Source organism: Excalfactoria chinensis, chromosome 2, assembly GCF_039878825.1.
Source record: "Excalfactoria chinensis isolate bCotChi1 chromosome 2, bCotChi1.hap2, whole genome shotgun sequence".
Lineage (NCBI taxonomy): Eukaryota > Metazoa > Chordata > Aves > Galliformes > Phasianidae > Excalfactoria > Excalfactoria chinensis.
Window position 1 is genome coordinate 61,678,416 of NC_092826.1, and position 21,096 is coordinate 61,699,511.

General features: G+C 35.3%; 1 protein-coding gene across 3 annotated transcripts in view; it reads left to right on the plus strand.

The window, feature by feature from the left end:
- The window catches only part of PTPN3 (protein tyrosine phosphatase non-receptor type 3), a 114,635-nt gene that overhangs the window by 85,074 nt on the left and 8,465 nt on the right, over window positions 1-21,096 (plus strand). For all 3 annotated transcript variants that reach the window (XM_072329831.1, XM_072329832.1, XM_072329830.1), the window contains exons 15-24: window positions 56-79; window positions 837-1,035; window positions 2,490-2,567; window positions 3,471-3,527; window positions 6,841-6,997; window positions 8,669-8,826; window positions 11,762-11,852; window positions 12,133-12,194; window positions 14,378-14,524; window positions 16,636-16,764. In XM_072329831.1, coding sequence (XP_072185932.1) covers window positions 56-79; window positions 837-1,035; window positions 2,490-2,567; window positions 3,471-3,527; window positions 6,841-6,997; window positions 8,669-8,826; window positions 11,762-11,852; window positions 12,133-12,194; window positions 14,378-14,524; window positions 16,636-16,764 — 1,102 coding nt within the window. The remainder of the gene's footprint in view (window positions 1-55; window positions 80-836; window positions 1,036-2,489; window positions 2,568-3,470; window positions 3,528-6,840; window positions 6,998-8,668; window positions 8,827-11,761; window positions 11,853-12,132; window positions 12,195-14,377; window positions 14,525-16,635; window positions 16,765-21,096) is intronic.

Below are 21,096 nucleotides of genomic sequence, written 5' to 3' on the forward strand. Positions count from 1 at the left end.
TTCTTTAAGATTGAACTTCACTTACTGAGTTTTATTTATTTATTTTTTTTAACAGGCCATCTGAACAAGAATCACCAAAGTGAGTTGTCTTTAAACTTTCTACTATGGAATCTTTATCTTTAATATCTTAATAAAATACATATCTTGAATTGATTTTTCTAACTACCAGTCCTGTATGACTGAAGTTACATTCCTTTATATTATAGCTTTATTTCTTCATGCTGGGATTTACTGCTACTACTACCATCCTGTGAGAGTTTGATATTGCTTTTAGGAATGGTGAAATAGATAATGAATTGAGTACACTCTGTAGCAAGCAACTAACAGCGTGCATACTTGCAAGGATCAAATATAATTCATTGTAGTGCTGGTTGTCAGTAGCACTACAGAGCATGCTTGCAAAGTGCACTGGCACTGATCATGATGATCTATGATGCACGTGAAAGATCTCTCTACAATGAGGTAATACAAGTGAATAGAATTGGCAGTTGAAGTACTTTCCCCTGGGGTTAGTTCTCATTTCCTCCTTTCTTGCTGTGATTTCATATACCACTTCAGAATTGCCTTTCACTGTTGACCTTCAAGTATTTTGCTAAAAATGTTTCTCTTGCTCTAGTTTTATTCTGCCCATTCTTCTAGGCCTCCACTGAACAAGTGATACGTGTAGATTGTTCTCCAGTCCCATTACTATGCATGTGAAGAAGTGCTGTTTAACCTCCAGTATAAAGATGACTTGTTCTTTTATCTGAGCTACACATTTGCACATTTTACTCAGTTTAATGTAAAAATCTGGGTAATAATACCTTTTTAATATTTATTTATTATTTTAAATGAAGGAATGTATTGGGAAATAGTCCAACGCGGAATTCCCTGACCCATACCTCACCTAAAGCATTGACTCAGTCTCCCAACGGAGTTGGTAACATTTCTGACTCTTACCCCCTGGAAGGGGTGGATAAACACTTCCTGGAAACATATGACAGTGTTACAAAAAGTAGCTCAACAGATGATTCCAGTCAGTACTACTGTGATAAGGTATGTTCAGTTGCATTCTCTTCAAGTCAAAATTGGTACCATATGTAGTTTTGAACTGTAGATTAAGAAACTGTGGTTTTATTCTGGGGTGAGCATGTTTTACGCAGTAACAGGGATAAAACTTCTTGTCTTACTCATATTTCTTTAAGGCTGTGTATATAGTGTAGTAGTTAAGCCTACCATATGCATTCATTTCTCATAGCAACCAGATTTCCAGCAGCATCTGCAAGAAGTTCTTAATCAAATGGGAATCCTTGCATGGCTGTGTCTCATTTGCCCTAAGATAAGGGCACTCAAGCTGCTGTATGTCTTGATAGTGATTACAACTCCTGTCTGGGATGGCGAAAATCTGTGTTTTGAATTCTAGAGAGCAGCTGCTTCCTGCTAGCTTTACAACGGCAGATCCTCTCTCACCTTTTCTACAGCGCCTTCCAGAGCTGTGCCAAGCTGTTCCTAATCTCCTAACCTGGCTTCCCACTAGCTGTAGCCAAATTTTAATCTTCCTTCCCTGGAGATTTTCTGGGGAAGATATCAGTTCACCCTCCTAGAGGAGAAATGTTTAAGAAATTGTAGTTACTCCCTAATCCTCGCAGTAAAAATTTTCAAATGTGTTTTTTTTGTGTTTTTTTTTGTTTTGTTTTGTTGTTGTTGTTTTCCTTTTAAGTTATCGTTAACAATGGCAATACATTGAAAGTTTTAATTGATCTCAGTTGAAAAAGCTGTGATGAGAGTAACAGTGAAAGAGGACAGGAAAAGCACAGAACGTATTTGCCATTTTGCGTAAGTTGCTTCAAAAGTAATGTCTCCTATTTATTTCCATGGAAACTACAACCAGTAGCAAGGGGGCACTATTTGATAGAGAAAATTCTCAGCTACAAAAAGCTATTTTTCAACATGGCCACCGCCATTAGCTCTGCATTTTTGCCAGTGATGGGCATGAGCCTGCATGCTCCATTCACCGCCTCACTGTGCTCGCATCCACTACCGTGTCTCTACAAACATTCAGCAAGCATTGATGAATGTCATTGGGTGCCAGTTTTTCCACATAAGGGAATTCAGTGACACTCCTTTGCTTCAATTGCACTTCCATGTCAGATGCCATTGTTTCGGACTGCTCCTCTGCTGCCATCTGTCACACAGGAACAACATGTAATGAAATACTGGTGGGAAGGTTCAACCCCTACTGCCATACCACCATCATCCATCTTTGAAGTTGTGGGCCAACATCATAAAGCAGGAGACATTACTTTCAGAGCAGCTCTTGTTGCAGTTTTTACCGTTTTTTAAAGGTTGCAATTGGGTGTATTTTTTAACCCTAGCTTCTCCCTTTTTTAAGCGTGGATTTGCACGGAGTATTACTGTTGAGTGTGTCTAAATGTGGGTACACTATACTCTAATTTTCTGCTGATTGGTTTTAGAAATATTTGGTTTGAGTTTTTTTCTGTATGTTGCAGAATGAAGTAATTGAGGGAGATTTACTTTTGGTGCGTATCACACCAGATGAAGATGGGAAGTTTGGATTTAATCTAAAGGTAAATCAGCAATCGTTTTGTTATTGTAAAATGATTTATATAGATCATTATTCATTTGTAAAGTAATACTTTAGAGAATCAGCATATTCCATGGGAATGTCTTAAGGACTCAAAAAAATTTTAGATGTGGCAGCCTAATCCTTGAATGATAAAATCATATTTATGAAAACAGGCCTTTGCTACTTCTCTATTTTTTAGTTGCATATACTAAGGACATGACATGTTTCCAAAGCATACTGCCTATTTTGCTGTGTAAATACGAACTTGGAAATGTAATTTAAGATACTAATTTCTAGAAAAAGTATCTGTATTATTGAGCAAGTTAAATAGCTTGTGCTAGCTCATCAAATATGTCGTTGAAAACATCAAATTGGAGAAACGAAAATGGAAACAAGTATTGATTCCCCTGTATATTTTCTAATTGCATCACCAAAACATTCCATTTGAACAGATAAAATAGCGATATTATCAAAATCAGGGTAATGTTTGTTCATTTTGCCTTGCTATTTATTGGTGAAGTGTCGATAGAGCTTTATGCAAAGGGAATAAGGGAGTGTATTTTTTTAGAACTTCAGTCCTATCTGATCTCTTGCATACTCACCATAATACCGTCCACCTTGTGAGTTCAAATGTTGAGTTAGGTTTGCTTGAAGGATAGGGTTTGACTAATATTTCATATGATCTATTTGTTGCCTGTTAAAATGTATGGACAAGCAAAGCCACTTGTTTAAGTCTACTGGAAAAAAAATACACCCATCCTGAAATTTGCTCATGAAAATTCAGTCTTACTGGCCTCTAGTGACAGAACAAATTTTATATGAAAACAAAAGAAAGTGGTTGTTTGTTTAGAATGCTTATGGTCATAATGTATTGATGATCTTTATTTACTTGATATTCTTATAGGGTGGTATAGATCAAAAAATGCCCTTAGTGGTATCAAGAATAACTCCAGGATCACCTGTAAGTAATATCTTACCATTCTTTCCTTTATTGCTTCTTCTACCATTTTCATAAGTCTTCGTTCACAGGAATGTGGAAATGCATAACCAGTGTGAAACTGTAACTGAGCTGTTCTCTTTACAAATTGATCTGATCAGTGATTTTTATTATTATTATTATTATTATTATTATTATTATTATTATTATTATTATTATTATTATTATTATTTTGAGCCATGAATAAAAAGATTAGGAATTGTTAGCCAAACAAGAGACTGTTGGAAAGAAAATTTTTCTTCATTGTCTAAAATAGTGTGCTAGAACATGGGAAATGCAAACAGGATGATTGAAGATAAAGTACAGAAGTGAGTGATATGGGTCTATGCAGCCTATGAAACAGAAACAATTTAAGGGACTTACAACAGAGTTTTGCAAGATTTGGAGCGCTGTGAAATGGGTAGCAGAGGATTCCATTTAAAGAAGTGGGGGGTTATCAAATTAGTTAGTGAAAGGTTGAAAATGAATGAAAAGTAGCAGCTCTACATGCCTGAGACAGACCTGTGAAATTCCATGGCAAAGGATACACTGGTCGTATTTCTTCATGCGTTTTTGCATGTGGAAATATTTCTGAACTAGATGGGATGTTTGTTGGAACCAGCACAGTCACTGTATTATGATGCTGAATTGTGAACAGTTCACAATACCTTAATAATTTTTTTCTGCAAAAATTTGTGAGGACGTGCTTATCTCATCTCAAGTTTTTTTCACTCTGCTTCTTTTGACTTTATTTACCAACTCTCATAAGATAATATAGTGCTAACTTGGTAGGAGATACAGACTTAAAAGTCTGGAGTGCGTGGAATATTATTGACTCTTGAAATTTAATAAGTGCTCATAGACCTAGTATCTGAATGTCATGATGTAAGTTGAGCTAAAACTGATTGTTTGAGATCTTGTATGTTGTCCTTTTTAAAATTTATGGCTTGACTTACGCAGTGTGCTGAACTCAGTCATGAACTACAATAATCACATAAATAGAAGAGTAGTAGAAAATTAACAATATAATTTAAAGCCACAAAATAAAATAAAACAGACAAGATTTGAAAACCTAGCAAAAAACAGAGGTGATTTGAGATACTGAAGTGATTCTAGAAGCAGGCTTATTCTACAGTTTGGAAACAGAAGATGCTTTTCCAGAGGCAGTGCTTTCCTTTGTCAGATTCAGATTATCTTCTGGGAGGTACAGAATTTCTGATCTGTTTTTATCTTTTCAGATTGAAAAGGGGTTGGACATCCAACTTACTTCATTTAAGTGTCTCCAGTTAACAAGCATTGGCATAGATACTAGTGACTTATTAGCTCCCTAGATGAGAAAACACCAAGAGAAGAAGTTATCAAGACTCAGGGGGATATATTGGAAACCATAATGCAATGCAGTATATTCGAGAGCAGTGTGAGAGAAATCACATCAGAAATCATGTTACAGCAAGGAAAAAAAAAAACAAAACCAAGTACTTATTTTTAGAGTATAACAACATTAACACTGATAATATTGTGTTCTGTAAATTAAATTTTACCTGTTCTTGACTATCTAATGCCATACAGCTGATACCTGTAAGTGTATGTAGTTGTATGGATTGTGTTTTTGATTTATTTTAGCTCCACAGAACCTCAGCAATGCCTAAAAGATCCGTTTTTTGTGGAGAGAGGGAAATAAATGTACATGCAAGGCAGTATATCATTTTTGGCATCCTAAAGTTTTTTGTTTGTTTGTTTTTTATTAAATTCCCTTCTACTGTAGCAGAAATCTGGATTTCTGGGGAGATTTGAAGACAGAGTAGCAAAAAAAGACCAAAACCCGACCATTTATTGCATCTGGTATTTTTTTAGATAAGATTCCTATACTGTTGATTTTATTTTAATTTTATTTTTTTTCCCCCCCAGAAACAGTATTAATTTCCTAAGGTGATACAGAAGTTGTTGTAGTTGTATTTAGTTGAACTTTTGATTGAAAAAATAGTATGTATGCTTCTTGGAACAATAATAAAGAGATTAGCATGAAGTGAAACACTGGGTGAGTCAATAGGAGAGAAAACCTCTGACATAATTAATTGTCTGAAAACGCTCAGTATCTGAAAAATCTACAAATTATGCTCACGTGCAAAGAATTAATTCCCATTTGAGATACATCTTACTGTATAAAATGTATTAAACAAGAGAGCTGAGGCATTAATGTGTCACGTGATCAACACAGCCTCCTTGAACATCAATATTAGTCTTCTCCTGTAATAAAGAATATTAGACATCAACCAGCCAAGAAATCTAAATTATAGATAAATGTAGGAGCTCAGACACCATTCCCTCTGTGTTCTTGTTGGCTGCTTCACACTGCTAGACTGACCTAATGTGACCAGCATGACTGATATGAACTTTGTATCATTTATCCTTTCAATCATTGCTAAACATTGTATTTTAAAGCAATTAAATCAATTGTTCATAGTTGCATTCTTCAATCTTGCCTCCATAAATCATACAAAGAATGACAGCATCTCTTTTGGGAAACTGTGAACACTAAGTTAAATCAGTGTTGAGGAGCATCATGGTTATTTCTAATTCCCATTCTTCCTCTGTTTGCATATCTTTTTCATGCAGCACTGTCAATCTTCCTTATCCTTCATCATTTTCTTCTTTCTTTAGAAAATGTTCAGGTTATTTTTTTGGTTGGTTGGTTTTGTAGGGAAAGAATTTTTTTCGTTTGTTGTTTGGTTTCTGTTTTTTTCCCCTATTGATTCTGTCATTATTACCTCTCTTTTCTGTCAGTTTCTGTTTTTAATTTGGTAATGATAGACTTAGTTCAGGTGAGTTATCCAGGCTTCCAGCAAGGCATAACCAGGATGAAAAGGAAACAGCTAATTAGGATGTCTTTTTCAGGTTTGCTTTTTGATAGAGCTAATAACATTAGATGAATAAAGGTCAGGGTACCTTTGTTAACATTAAGGAAATACTGGGAACAGCTATAAGTGGAGAATAGCATACTGCTGTGGACTAGATCTGATTTATAAAAGATTTAAAATACAGTGTGTATTTAACTAAATTTCTTCTGTGCAGCTGAGTACTTCCTATATAAAATAAAAATTGGAATAGCTTTCAGCTTTTGAAGCAACAAAACAGCTTTAGCTCTGAATCCTTTGATTGTAGTTCTGATACAGAAGATGGAACTTTGTCAAGAGAACTCCGAAAAATTTGCTTACATGATGAATTTAATATTCTTATTTGTTCCTGCTTTTGTGGCTGGGTGCAATGACATTAATGTGTACTTTTGGTCTTGAAACAGGCTGATAAATGCATTCCAAAACTGAATGAAGGCGATCAGATAGTATTAATTAATGGCAGAGATATCTCAGAGCACACGCATGACCAGGTGGTCATGTTTATAAAAGCCAGCAGAGAATCTCACACGAGAGAGCTTGCCCTTTTGGTCAGAAGGAAAGGTAACTGAGCTTATATTATTCGCTTTCAATGTTTTTGAGAATGTTGCTCTTCTGCTTGGTGGTACACCTATTCAAATAAACACTTGGAAATAAATCTGTGCTGGAAAGCAGTTCCTCTTGCATTTAAATTAGTAGCATAAATATTTTTAACTGTAGGCTCTTTTGAGTACGAACATGTCTATCAAGTTAGAGCTTGGATTTTAACTTAAAACTCAATAAAACAAGTGTTTCTTTTTAAAGCTTCTTTTCGGGAATAGAGGATAATTTCACAAGTCTTTAGTTGCGAGTTTGCAAATACCTATGAGCTGCTGTTCCCCAGCACAACAATTCTACAAAACAAACTAACCACTATAGATATTTTATAATGATGATGAGCCTGACCCATGTAGACTACTCACTAAATTCCTGTTGACAACAAGACAGTTTCTGAAATACATAGGTTAACAGGCGTTTATTTGTTAAATAAATTAATTAATTAGGAATCAGTCCTGCTCCATTTTACTTGCTCCATTTCTAAATACATGTAGATTGCAGGAGCTTTCAGGTGAAGTGAAATTAGTATTTACTTTATTATTTACTTTCTCTAGGAGCAATGGTAAGACCTTAACACAAATGATTATAGAAAGGATGGGCAAAGAGTTTCTGATTGTATTATGACTTAAAAATCTGGAGAAATTATGCACTACTGGGAAACAGGAGGCAAGAAAACTGCATGAATGTTTTATGCCTCTGTAGCATTTACTTTATTTTAAATTTCTTATGTTTCTGGGAAGATAGATGAGCTCTTCATGTTGTTTTCCCTGAGCACAGTCCTGCTTCTGTTAGTGCAGGTCTCTCCACTGGTTCCAAACAGTTTCTTAACATTTTTAATCCTCTTCCTGCTTGCAGATAAGTCTTTGCTTTGAGCTAAAGGCTTATCCTGTGGCCCCGTGCCAGTCATATGTATAGACACAAGTAAGAACTCCTCATCTTTTATAGTTTGGCAGGAATGGGACATACTGATCACTACAGGGAATAGCCACAAGAGTGGGTACCTTCAGCAAAGCAACAGCTTTCATAGACTAAACTGTGGTGAAGTTTTTCAATAACACTTTTCATGTTCTTCAACATCTTAGCAAGAAATGCCATAGAGAACTGTGAGAAAGTATTTTGTAATTTATGTTCAAATGAAAGATCTGATTGAATACGAAATTAGAAAATGGAATTTATTTGCTCCTCTAATGGAAAGGGATTATGTAAATGTATTTGTGTTTGCTTTGCTGTGAGGGACTCCAAACTTTTAGAGCTACTCCATTAATTATCTTTCAAATTTTTTAATGTAGAACTTAATTGATTTCTACCAAGATAAAGTTGTGAGTCATTACCCTATCCGGCAGACGATAGCAGCAAAAATACTTCTATGCTTGGAAACGGTCATTTTTAGTTAGCCCCTTAAGGAATTTCTTTTTCCTAAAGGAAACTGTCTACAAGGACAATTTACTCTAGTCCTTTGTACAGTAATATAAAATATAACTAAATGAAGTAAATCTGTTATTTGCTTATAATTATTTGCTTCCTTGAAACTTTATCTCTGTGAACTTCATTGTTCTCACAAGCTGGTAAATTTTATTATGTATCGCAAGTACATTAATGCTTTATGCAACAAATTTTAATTTTCAATACATTTTTCAGTAGTTAAACAGTTTGTGGAGCCTAGATCAGAAGATGAAGTTGATTCCCAGAATATCCCAGAAGCTCTTCTTAGTACTGAATACGCTGATACTCTGGATGAGTCTATGGAACAGCTAAGGAAAGGACTGGAAAGCGGGACAGTAATTCATCAGTTCGAGGTGGGTAATACTCAAATCTCAAATGCTGTTAGTATAGACCGATAGCTGTGACCAGCTAGTAACATCAGGGCTTAATTGATTAGAAAACTTATTTCTCTCTTTCAATCTCATCTTAAGAGAGTGGGAATATGAGTTGCCCCTCTGTTTTGATTACCATTTTTACAGCTCAAGTACCCAAAGCTCACTAAATTGTTTAAATTGTTTTTTTGAGTAAAATAGTAGGAGGTGGACAGAAGGTAGTTTTGTGGTTTTTCTTTTTCCATGCTAGTAGGTGTCATTTATGAAATATCGTTTTTATCCTTAGATTTTTCTCATTTTCATGTTTTGCTGCTTTTCATTGAATAACATCAGCAACTTGGCTGTTCCTGCTTTTCTTCTCTGGGAGATTAATATGGAAGTGTTGCATTGTTAATTTCCATGTGTGGTCTTTAGTATCTGGTCTGTGATGTTTTTTTCCTGGCAATTTAAAACATGGATGGTTACCTCTTGGGCATAGTACTTTGTAGGTGAGGTTCTCTTATATGCAAGATGAGACTTGACAAGCTGCTGCATAGAATAATTCATTAATGTTTGATACATTCTTCAGTATTTGCAAGGCGTACTCTATAAATCTGACCATTAAAATATTTGCAGTTTATTAAAACAGCTTTTCAATGTTAGCATAGAAATTAGAAGCAAGAAATTAGAAAAGGTAATTCTTTTTTTTTTTTTTCTTTTTTTTTTCTTATGGAAATGTATCACACAACATGTTTGTGTCCATTTTTCTGTTGGAGATACAAACATTAATTTTGTAGGCTTTCTAACTTTGGAGAAATTCTGGTTATTATGACTTAATAATTTCACATTGTTAGCGTCTGGAATCATTCTTTCAGACACTGCAAACATATTGAACAGCAGTGGCAATTTTCCCATTTTTGTCTTTTTTTTTTTAATGCTGTTTTTAATGTTATGCTGGAGGCTGAAGAGTTTTGATGTTATTTATTACATAACACTCCTTTTATGAGTTCTCCTTTGTTTCCAAAATTTCTAAAGAGTTAAGTCTTCCCTGTCTTTTAGGAATTCTTGACTCTGTGGCTTCTATCAGCTTTCCAAAATCCGCAAACATGTTGGAATCTTGTAATAGCAAGTTTAACAGCTACTAAAACAGCAACTCAAAGGATACAAACAAGTGTTTCAGTGTGTTAATTGTACATGAATTTAGCCAACAACTTTGACAATGTTTCTTTGATAATCTTCATTGGATATTTGATTCTTTGACATTCCAATTTCCTGACAGCAGTTTTAGTAGGATGATATTGATGTTACAAAGTAGTGCCAGAACCCTTTTGAAGTCTAATAAATGTAGTTAGCTTAGTGATAGCTTAGTGGTCTTCCTACTTCAAATTCAGAGTCAGTTGCAGTGTCTTCTTATCACCTTTGGTAACTATCATGCCCTCCATTCATTTTAGTAAAATAGAGAATAATTAATATGCTATCATGTACACATTTTTCCCCCCCTTTAATATCTTTCTCTGTTTTATTTCCACTTAAACAGAATTCAAGAATTCTCTCTATGAAATAGCATTTTAGCCAGGCAGCAACAAGAGAGCTCCAGGAGTGTTGCTTTACATGAAATTGTTCTTGATTCCCACAAAAAAAGTAGAAATTTTAACTTGTCTCTGTTAAAAATGGAACTTAAGTCACAACTGGTGGAAGCTCTTTGGTTGCTGTGTAGATTATCAAGCTCCCTTCCCATGCAGCCTTTTTACTTGTTTCTGCTATGGAGGCTGAGAAATGAAATGAACTATGGTACATACTGATTCCTGTGATTCAGTAAGTCTTTTAATAGAATAAGTTTTATGTGCTCATCTCTTTCTCTTAACTGAAGTAGAGATGTTAGCATCCTATTGGTTTCACTTAATTTTATGTACAAAACCATATTCTAAATCTTACTTAAACATGAAAGCTGTAATTACCTCTTTGACAAGTGTTCAGTGAAGCACATAAAACTCTGGCACAGCCAGGTTAATAACTCAGTTGTAAATTGCTTTCATGTATATTTAATACAGGGAAACTATGATTGTATGGTTGCGTTTCTTCAATTTTGTTTATGGTGGTATTTCTGGTATTTCTCCTCACCTCCCCTCCCCCCCAAGTGCGTTTTTCTTACTTGTACCATATATTCAATACATTTTACCACAAAATTAATTTTTTTCTGTATGCACATTTGCCCATGTTTGCTGAAGATAAAGTTTGCAAGATGTTAGGCCTTGGCAAAATAGAAGGGAATTATATATTAAAACACTGCGGTGTGCTGAAGATTTGCCTTTTCATAGAATCATAGAATCACCAAGGTTGGAAAAGACCTAAAAGATCATCCAGTCCAACTGTTCACCTATTACCAATAGCTCCCACTAAACCACGTCCCTCAACACAACATCCAATTCTTCCTTGAACACCCTCGGGGTCTTTCAGGTACTGAACACCCTCAGGGTCTTTCAGGTATTAACAGAGTTGAATGTGGTAGTTTTAATCCAGAGAATATTTTAATTTTTGTATTATAGTTGACTCCAAGTAATAACAGATATCAGTCTGTAATTTTGTTGTTGTTGTCTTTTATTGTTCATTTCTTCTACTTTCTTGATTTTCCTTCTAGCCCTTCCACAATTGTGTGGTATGTGTTGTAAGAAAAAGAAGACTTTGCAGGGAAACAGCCAGCTCAGATCAGTGACTCTCACATTTTCTATTTCTTTCTAGAAATTCTTCTAGAGATGATGATGAACAAGTAATAATAGAAGTTATTTTCATGTAAAAATATAAGTAATGCTCTCAGGGGAATTTTGCAGTTAGCTTGCAAAAACTGAAGTAGCTTCTGATGTTTTTTTCCTTTGTTGTCTTCATGTGGATCTATTTAGCATGATCATGTCTTACTCCTTTGAAAAATTCTGTTTTCCAGCAACTTTATAGAAAGAAACCAGGACTGGCTGTTACATGTGCAAAAGTACCTCAGAATATGGACAAGAATCGATACAAAGATGTTCTGCCTTGTGAGTATTAAGTACATATTTTCTGCATCTTTCGTTTTATTTTCTCAAAGATAGTATATATGCTTAAAACTGCTTTATTTAACTTCTTGGTAAAGTTTATTTTTTCATTCAATAACATTACATAATCGTTCACTTTATTTTCTAAAGGGTGATCTATTTTGATTTGTCTATTGTTAATTTGTCTGTCTGTAGTTCCACTTTTTTTTTTTTTTCTCATTAAATGGGAAACGTGCCTCTTAATTTCTAATATGATCCCCTCTTCTTTTTTGTGTGTGTGCAGATGATGCCACCAGGATAATATTGCAGGGTGATGAAGATTACATTAATGCAAACTATGTGAATGTAAGTCACAGGACGACCTGCACTTACTCGCTTTTTGTATTATAATAGCAGACTAAACTTAGCCATTTTAAGGAGTAAGTTATATTTGTTTTAATTTTGGGGGATTCCTGAATATAAAAGTTATGTAGATATGTACCATAAAACATCAAGTGTCTCTTGTGAAACAAGCGGCTGCCTTGATACACAGAAGGTAGAAACACCATTATTTTCATATACTGCAAAACAAAAATTTATAGAATTTAATATTTATTTCCTTATGTGTACCTCAGAATATAGGTAACATTCATGAGTACTTTTTCATGTTTTTTAATGAAAATTTTCCAATATTTATCTCCTGACTTTTCTGGGCTACATCAATAAAGAGCTGGCAGCAGGGCAAGGGAGGTTCCCCTGTACTCAGCCCCATCTGGAGTACTGCATCTCCAGACCTGGGGCCACCAGCACAAGAAAAGTGCAGAGCTGTTGGAGCAGGTCCAGAGGAGGCCACAAGGGGGAATGGCTTTAAATTAAAAGGAGAAATTTATGTTAGTTGACAGAAAGAAATTCTTCACTCAGAGGGTGGAAAGGCCCTGGCACAGCTGCCCAGATAAGCTGTGGATGCCCCATATCTGAAGACGTTCAAGACCAGGTTGGATGGAATTCTGAGCATTCTGATCTGGGGGGTGGCAGCCCTTCTCATACCAAGGAACTGGAAGTAGATGGTAATTAAGGTTCCTTCCAACCTGAGTCATTCTGTGATTCTCTGACTGTGAATAATTAGGAATCGAACTAATGAAGCATGGCAGTTAAGACTCTTGTAGGTTTTTGCTAGTTGCTGAAACTGTTTTACTGTCTGAGCACAGTCATGGAGATTAAAAGTATTTTAGAACCACTTAAGTTGGGTATTTTGTCAACTTTGATTTCTCAATGAATACCTCTGTAGCCTTGGAAGTATTTGAGCTATTCTTGTCAGTCTGTTGCCTTTCCAAGTCTGTTGGGTTTTTTGATAGTTTTCAATGATATATTTAAAAAAAAAAAACAAACAAAAAAAAAAAAAAAAAACCTTTCTAAATTAGCTTGCTAGCTTTAGGTATTTAGGGTACATATCTTATAAAAGGTATAATTGGTAATTTTGGTTCAGTTAAAATCATAGAATCATAGAAACACAAAGTTGGAAAGAACTTTCAAGATCATCTAGTCCAACCATCCTCCCATTACCATTGCTACCACAAGCCACTAAACCATCTCTCATAGGTTCTCATCCAGACGCCTCTTGAACACCACCAGGGACGCTGACTCCACCACTTCCCTGGGCAGCCATTCTAGTGCCTGACCACTCTCTGAGAGAAAAAGTTTTTCCTTATGTCTAATCTCAGCTTCCTCTGGCACAACTTGTATGCATTTCCTTGGGTCCTGTTTATTGCCTAAGAGGCCAAACCCCTCCTCATCACAACCTCCCTTCAGGAAGTTGTAGAGTGCAGTGAGGTCTCCCCTGAGCCTCCTCTTGTCCGGACTACACAATCTCAGCTCCCTCAGCTGCTCCTCATAAGACCTGTGCTCCAGACCCCTCACCAGTCTCATTGCCTTTCTCTAGAAATGTTCCAGGGCCTCAAATTTTTTTCTTCAAATCATTTTTCTCCATTTTGAAAATGCTGAGGGTTGTCTTCTATGGCTTTGAATTACGCCTTTTTCCTCTGGAACAACTTACAACCTACTAACTGTGCTGCAAAGGCTCTAGAAGAGAAAACAGAGCTCTCCCTACCCTAGTTATGCATAGGCTTAGGAGACAGGGAAGAGGGGAAAAAATGTGTTTGTGTGTCAAATGTTTACATGAAAGACCTAAATCACAAACTACTGACTCCTTGTATCCAGTATCAGCCATTACACAGCTAATACACCTTTGGTATTTTTTGCCATTATTCCTTACTAAATATTAAAGAAAACTTGGAAGGGTTTTCAGCTTCACAGTTGGTAATATATTTGAAAACAGAGAGATGTTTTACTTAGCTCTTCCTAGTTCAGGTGAAGGGATACACATTTAAAGGTTATTACATAACAATCATGATTATGATTCTTATTGCTCAACTTGAATTTTTAATCTTCCTTCAAAATGTTCTTTGTTTGAATGAAATGCTGGATATTAAAAATAATAATATTGCATAGTGAGAACTAATTTTACTTAAGAAATATCTTTTCATTTATAGATGGAAATTCCTTCTGTGGGCATTGTGAATAGGTACATTGCTACTCAAGGGCCTCTTCCTCACACATGTGCACACTTCTGGCAAGTTGTCTGGGATCACAAGTTGTCGCTGATCATTATGTTAACAACACTCACTGAACGTGGGCGGGTAAGTGTGTTCAGGTTCTTTGTATTCTGAAGAAATGTTTTTCCCATAGTTTTTCCTATAGTTGTGATTAAAGAACTCTAAAATAGGCCATCTTATTCCGTTGAAAACTTTCTCTGAAGGCTTTCTGAATTAACTGGGGGAAGACAAACTGTGTGACTTTATTATTTTCTGTTTCATTGAAAGCAAAACAGCTGTCTGATGAACAGAGTTGACTTGAATTTTACTGATCAGTCATGTACTGCATACTGTCCTTTCCCATGAGAATTGGATTCTATGTCTCAATCACTTTCTCAGTGATTCAGCAAACGTCTAGAAGTTCTAAGCAAAACTTGCGGTCCAGCTTGAAAATGGAATCTATCATTTCAGTACTTACTAGTTTTAGCTAGTAAGTACTAGCTAATGCTAGCTGTCAGAATTCAACCTGCTGACATTTAGTTATGTCAAAGTTTGTGTAGGTGAGACTAGAAGTGAATAGATCTGTCATGTCCTTTTGTTGAAAAAGAAGGCATTGGATTCATTTATTCAGGTCTGTTGAGGCAAGCCTTATGCAATTCCAGCAGACAATATTCCATCAGTTCTTCAGACCTAAGAAGTGCCAAAGTCGAATTGTTCTCACCTGTATTCCAAAGGTTGATTTTCTTAACAATGAAGAATCTTTTATCCTGGAATAATTTTCCCTGAAGCAACCTCTGCCTATTGCTTATTGCTTTGCCACTACACATCCTTGTGAAAATAGCACACTGAAACTTCACTTACATACATGTGAAAAGCAAGGTCTGTTAAAGTTTTTATCACTGAGTGATTTACAACTTAGTCTTCTGCTTCATTTTTTTTAAAGGAGCTTTTAAATTTTTAACACATTTTTGTATTTAGATCTTTAAACTTTGGAAATGGATATGTAGTTTTAGATGCTCTTTTACAGAAGTAATATATTCTTTGAATCATCACAGACTGGAACATAATAAAAATTATAAGTGATAGTTTTGCTTTTATGACGAAATGCTTCTTTAAGATGTGTGTTCTTATTTAATAAGCCTGTCATACACCTTTTCAGTTTTTAGAAGAGCTGGACTTTACAGTTCATGACCTTTTGTGTAGCCAAGAAAATTGGTAGTGTTCCATTTCATTGAGTTCAGCACGTCTTCCTTTTTTTTCTACCTGTATGAGCCAGACTGCCTACTTCTCACCCTCCCTCTCAGTCATCGTTGATAAAAACAAGTAAGGATTATTGGCTTTAGTTTAGAGTCCAAGGCATTTCCACTGGTAAAACTGAATTAACAAGGCTGTTCGGTAGTGGCTGACTTGCCATAGATAGATGTGCTAGGCACTACAAACTTCTAATGTATTTGAGGCATGCTTTATAACTTGTGAACCTTTGTGATGACACAGAATAGGATTTTAAAGCTATATAGTATCTTCCAGGGAATTTTAATCCAGTTACTTTATGGAATTGAAAAGCAATGTATTCACTATACAGTCTTAGTGTTGCTAAGAACTGACTGGGGGGAAAAAAAAACAAAACAAAACAAAAAAAAAAATGAAAAGAGAAAAGCAAGAGTTTTAAACTGAACTGGAAACTAGATCAACAGCATGCCCAACTGCTTGTACAAAATTCGCATCTTGATGCTCAGTGGAGTTCTGTGCAGCTGCTTGGAAAAAGATTTGTTTCTGAGCAGGACATTGGTGATATCTGTTGTCAAGCTCTTTACAGACTAATGTAAGTAGTTTACTTCATTCAGGACTATCCTGGTAGGTTATTCTGCAATATGCAGCTCTGATACTTATTCAATATTTGTGATTGAATGTAAATTAGAAGTGTACTCACCAAACTTTGAAGGAACCTCATGCTTTGAAAAATAGTTTTCAGAAATGAAAGTGCCAGGCAGAAAGCTTTTAGCTTGCATCCACTTTGTATGAATTTTTAATTATAAATGTCTATTACATAAGTTTACAGAGGATTTATCCTGTTCTGTTATGTTTGAGTTTGAACATTATCAGCAGCAAAGGATTACAGTTGTTCCCTGAATTTCTGAACCACGGGAGAGGACTCTGGAAACAGAAGTACTTGTTTGAGTTGTTGATGTGTGCTTAAATTTCCTTTGTCTTTACAGACAAAATGTCATCAGTATTGGCCTGATCCACCAGATGTAATGGAATATGGCGGCTTTCGTGTCAGATGCCACTCAGAAGATTGTACAATTGCGTACGTTGTTAGAGAAATGGTGATTACAAACGTTGAGGTAAATGCTTCTTGTCTTAAACTATGTCTAAGCAAGTTGAATAAATATATCTGAAGATAGGTGAATCCATGCTGCGTGAATATATACATTTTTATAAAAGGATCTATATATATAATACGAATCAGTGCAGTTTTATTATTTCTTTAGGGCTTTCTCCAAAACATACATTTTTGAAAAGTTGTGTTGCCTTGTAATATATTAATCCATTATACTCTACAGATACTGTGATGAGTTTCATGAAGAAGTTGATGCTTTACTGCAAGCATTGTTGCAGTCACTGACTTTCATACAAAGATTTTTGGAAAGATTTTTTTTCTGTGTCCTTCCAAGGATGAAGTATGGGTGACTTGCTTCATGGCACATATGCCTAGAATAGCTAGCAACGAAACAGTTTAAACAATGTCAGTTTCAGAGAGTACACAGAATCTTACCAGCTTTTTTTTATCATCTCTAGTTAGAGTTTAAAAAGAAAAAATTGCTCTGAATCTCGAACCCGATGTACTCAATTAATGTATGGTACTTAGTTACTTTAGCTATTCTCTGTTTAAAGGAGGGTTACAAACTAAAAGGGAAGTGAGCTACTTGGAATACTTCTTACATATGAGCTTGTGCTGTGAAATTAACGTTCAGATCACATTTCTGTCTCCTACAGCATGAATATAGGGAATAAAGTTTGGATTTTGTTCAAAGGTTGTCCAGCATTTCTTATACATTTCCTTCTTTAGCTCTTTTTCAAAATTTTGTGGACACAAATATTTTCTAAAAGGAGGGATGGTTTATGCTGGTTATGAGAAACCATCTGTTCAGGGAGCACTATGACTTTTCGTTCTGTTTTTCAGCCAACTGCTTTGTAAGTGATAAACTTGAATGTCAGAGCACAAGAAACTAACCTCACTAAAGCAGAAAATATATAGGCAAACTTCTATTCACTATCATTCAAACTAGTTGATTACCACTTAAATATGGTTATCTAACCCTTTTTGTTAATTTTAGCTGAAGCCCCCTCAAATTCTTTTTCCCAGTTAGTAATTATAACTGTTTCATAATTTTGAATAAATTAAACAATGACTGTATTCAGTGTGCATCACTTCTAGCATCTAGTTACTATCATCTGGTAGGTAAAAATGTTAGTGAGAATGGGGCAGGTGTTTTTTTTCTTACAGGTATTTTGAGATAAAGATTGTGCTTTTGTAGTCATGCTAATAAATGTGAAAGTGTTGTACAAGAAGTTGTCTCATGGTAGCTATCAGTTGAGAACATCTTTTCTACTGCAAAGGCTTATTCTTGTTGGAGAGCTCACTGCCATGAGACAAAATGGCATGATTTTTAAAATCATCATAAAGCTAGACCTCAGTGGAAGTGTTACTGTGGGAAGAGGTTGTTTTGATTGTGTTCTGGTTGGTTTTGGTTTTGTGTTTTTGTTGTTGTTTGTTTTGCTGTCTTTTAAATCTTTGTCATTAATGACAAGCTTCCATACACATTTAAATGGAGTGGTCACATGATCACACTCAGAGAAACATTCACCTGCCCTATGCAGTTAAAAATATGATCCTAATAACCTGAAAGCCCTGTGCGAGTTTTGTGTTTCAAATTAACAAGATAAAAAGTCTTTTGTTTCAAAATGTAGTGGGGGGGACAAAAAAATGAAGTATCTCCTAGTTTTACACATCATTTGAGCTACCTTTTTAGATCTGAGTAAATCTATTCCTCTGGGGGCATCTTCTGCTTAAGAGTGTACTTTGCCTTATATGTTCTCTCACAAATACTGTTGCTGGATTCTGTGAAAGAACACATAAAAAGTTGTGTGAATTCAAATCAGGTTTTTATCATTCCCTGATCTAAAGCAAGCATCATTGCATTGGTCTTTATGAAGACAAGTAGCTTTTCATAATGAGATAGATAAAGCTTCAAAACTCTCAGGAGATTTGATGTTGATTGGAAAAGTGTGTTTGTGAAGAATCTTTGTGTGTATTAAATTGCATAGATTTCAAATCTGCCTTAAGGGCAAAATGGCTCAGAAGTGAAATAGTGCCCCTGGCCTTTTGTTCACATATATTCAGAAGACTTGAACTAAGAAATGTTGAGGATCTTTCTGACCCAGTTTTTCTTGGTGCGTCTTTACCTGAAATTGAAACAAGTGTCTACAAATGTATGAAATACATAGGTAGCCCCATTTTCTTCAAGACTGAAATCTATCCTGTTCAAGCAAAGCACAGAAAACAGTAAATTTGTGGGGGGTTTTTGAGGGTGTAAGGCTTTGGGGAATCAAAGCAAACATACTCGAGAAAAAATGTATACTGTAACTGATAAATTCATCACACAGTGCACTATTTTATAAAACAAGATAAGCGTCTGCTTTAGTCATTGAAAAAAAATAGGATGAAAAGCCTGAACATTTATTTTTCTAGTTTCCTCTGTCTTTAAGCAATTTCAGTTAAATTTAACTAGAACCCTGCTGTGGGACTTAGGAAGGCTATGGAGATAATGTTCGCTGGAGCATAGTATTCAAAAAGCTTGAAATAAGAAATGTTGTGAGATAGGTTCTTTTCATTCCATCACATTTTACTTTACTTATAGTCATTTCCAAAGTGCATTCTCATTCTCCCTCCTGATTTGTTTATTAACTAAAAAATAATCTTTTGACCAAAAAGAAAAGAACTAAAGATACTAAAATATTGATTTAGTTTCATCCTTTAAAGACCAGTTAAACCATTGCCTTAATAACAATTGAGCACCACAAGAGAGAGCACTGACACTTTATAAACAACATAAGTCAATGTGATTAAGACAATTCCTTGTATCAAAATGTGGAGTGTTTGCACAAATAATGACAATGCAAATAAGATTTTGAGAGAAAAGCTGATTTTTAATTTATAAGCTATCACTTTCCATTGACATCACAGTGATGGGTGGGATGGTTTGAAGAAAAAATAAATAGACTGGAGTATCAATTCAAAGAAATTGAAAACTAGGCATAAATTTATTTTGCTAAGGAGGAATATTGCTGTTTCCTGCAAGTAGGTAAAATTGCAAGACATATAACGACACATCTTTCTACTTATGAATGACCGGCTTGCAGGCCTTCTAGTGATGGTGTTAAATTGATATGAGATTAATTGTAGGCAGTAAATGAGTAGCATCTTCTCCTATCAGAAGCTGAAAATGTGATCTTTCTAATTTTTTTACAGATCTCTATTCTTAAGGCTTAGTTTAACATGCAGTTTGTCTTCTTTGCAAGTTGTGTGATGCATGGTAGTTTAAGGGAAATATTCAGCTTGTTCACATTAAAGACTCTTAGGCTGTTCCGCTGAAACTTATGTTTCCGTACATTATAAATAAGACCTTTTATTTTCTTTCCAATGACATTTATATAAATTTGACCATGTCATAAATGTCTGGAACCTACCGCACTGCAGAAGTGCTTCAAAGACTACTCTGGGAAGTGTCTGGACTGAATGTTTTCCATTCCATCCTGCATTCCAGCGTAATTATGAGAAGCAAGGTATCAATCTACAGAAAGATGAAAGATGGATATTTTTGCTACTAAAAATCTTCACAGATGAGATCTGTTTCTGAAGTGTTACAGCGTTTGTTGTTACCTCTGCCAACCCTAGGAAAGGACATGATGTTTTTGAGAGGAAATCCAGGATATTAGCCTAACCTCAGTGAAGTTGCATTTGCAATAAGATGATGTAAGTTTGCATAGTAGTAAGTGCAAGTGTGTAATTTCTTTGGTCAGTGTCTTTGCTGCAGAAACAATAATCATCATCAGAAGGACAGCAACAGATACCTGAGGCTGGATATAATGTCTTAGTCCTCTGCAGCTGCATGCAAAGTAAATGTGGGTCAGTGCCCTGAAAGAACTTAATGTTGGCCAGATGGTTGGTGATAAATTGGGGAAAATTACACAGTCCAGAAGTGCCACAGGAATAGGTTGATTGGGCTTCTTTTTATAGTTCTATTAGTATGGAAACTGATTTGTGGGAATAGCAAATACAAAATACAATTGAAATCTGTCCATGTGATTGGAGCGTCAAGGTATACAATGTTGAGTTAGGCAAATGTAGCAACTGGGTAATGAGCAGCTCTTGTTGTCTCAGTGAGAGTATATATGATTAGACTTATAAAACAGGACTTATAAAGCCAGATTTTCTAAAGAGAAGTTCCACATTTATCGGTAATTAGGATGTTACACTAATTATTGTCACTTGAAATCTTAGTGGGGTTGAAAAAACCAAACCACTGTGATTATGATTTAAGTTGTCTTGCAGGCAATAATGGTTTGCTAAGTGGCTTAAGTGTAACGAGAGCCTACCTTTTCATTTTTCTTAA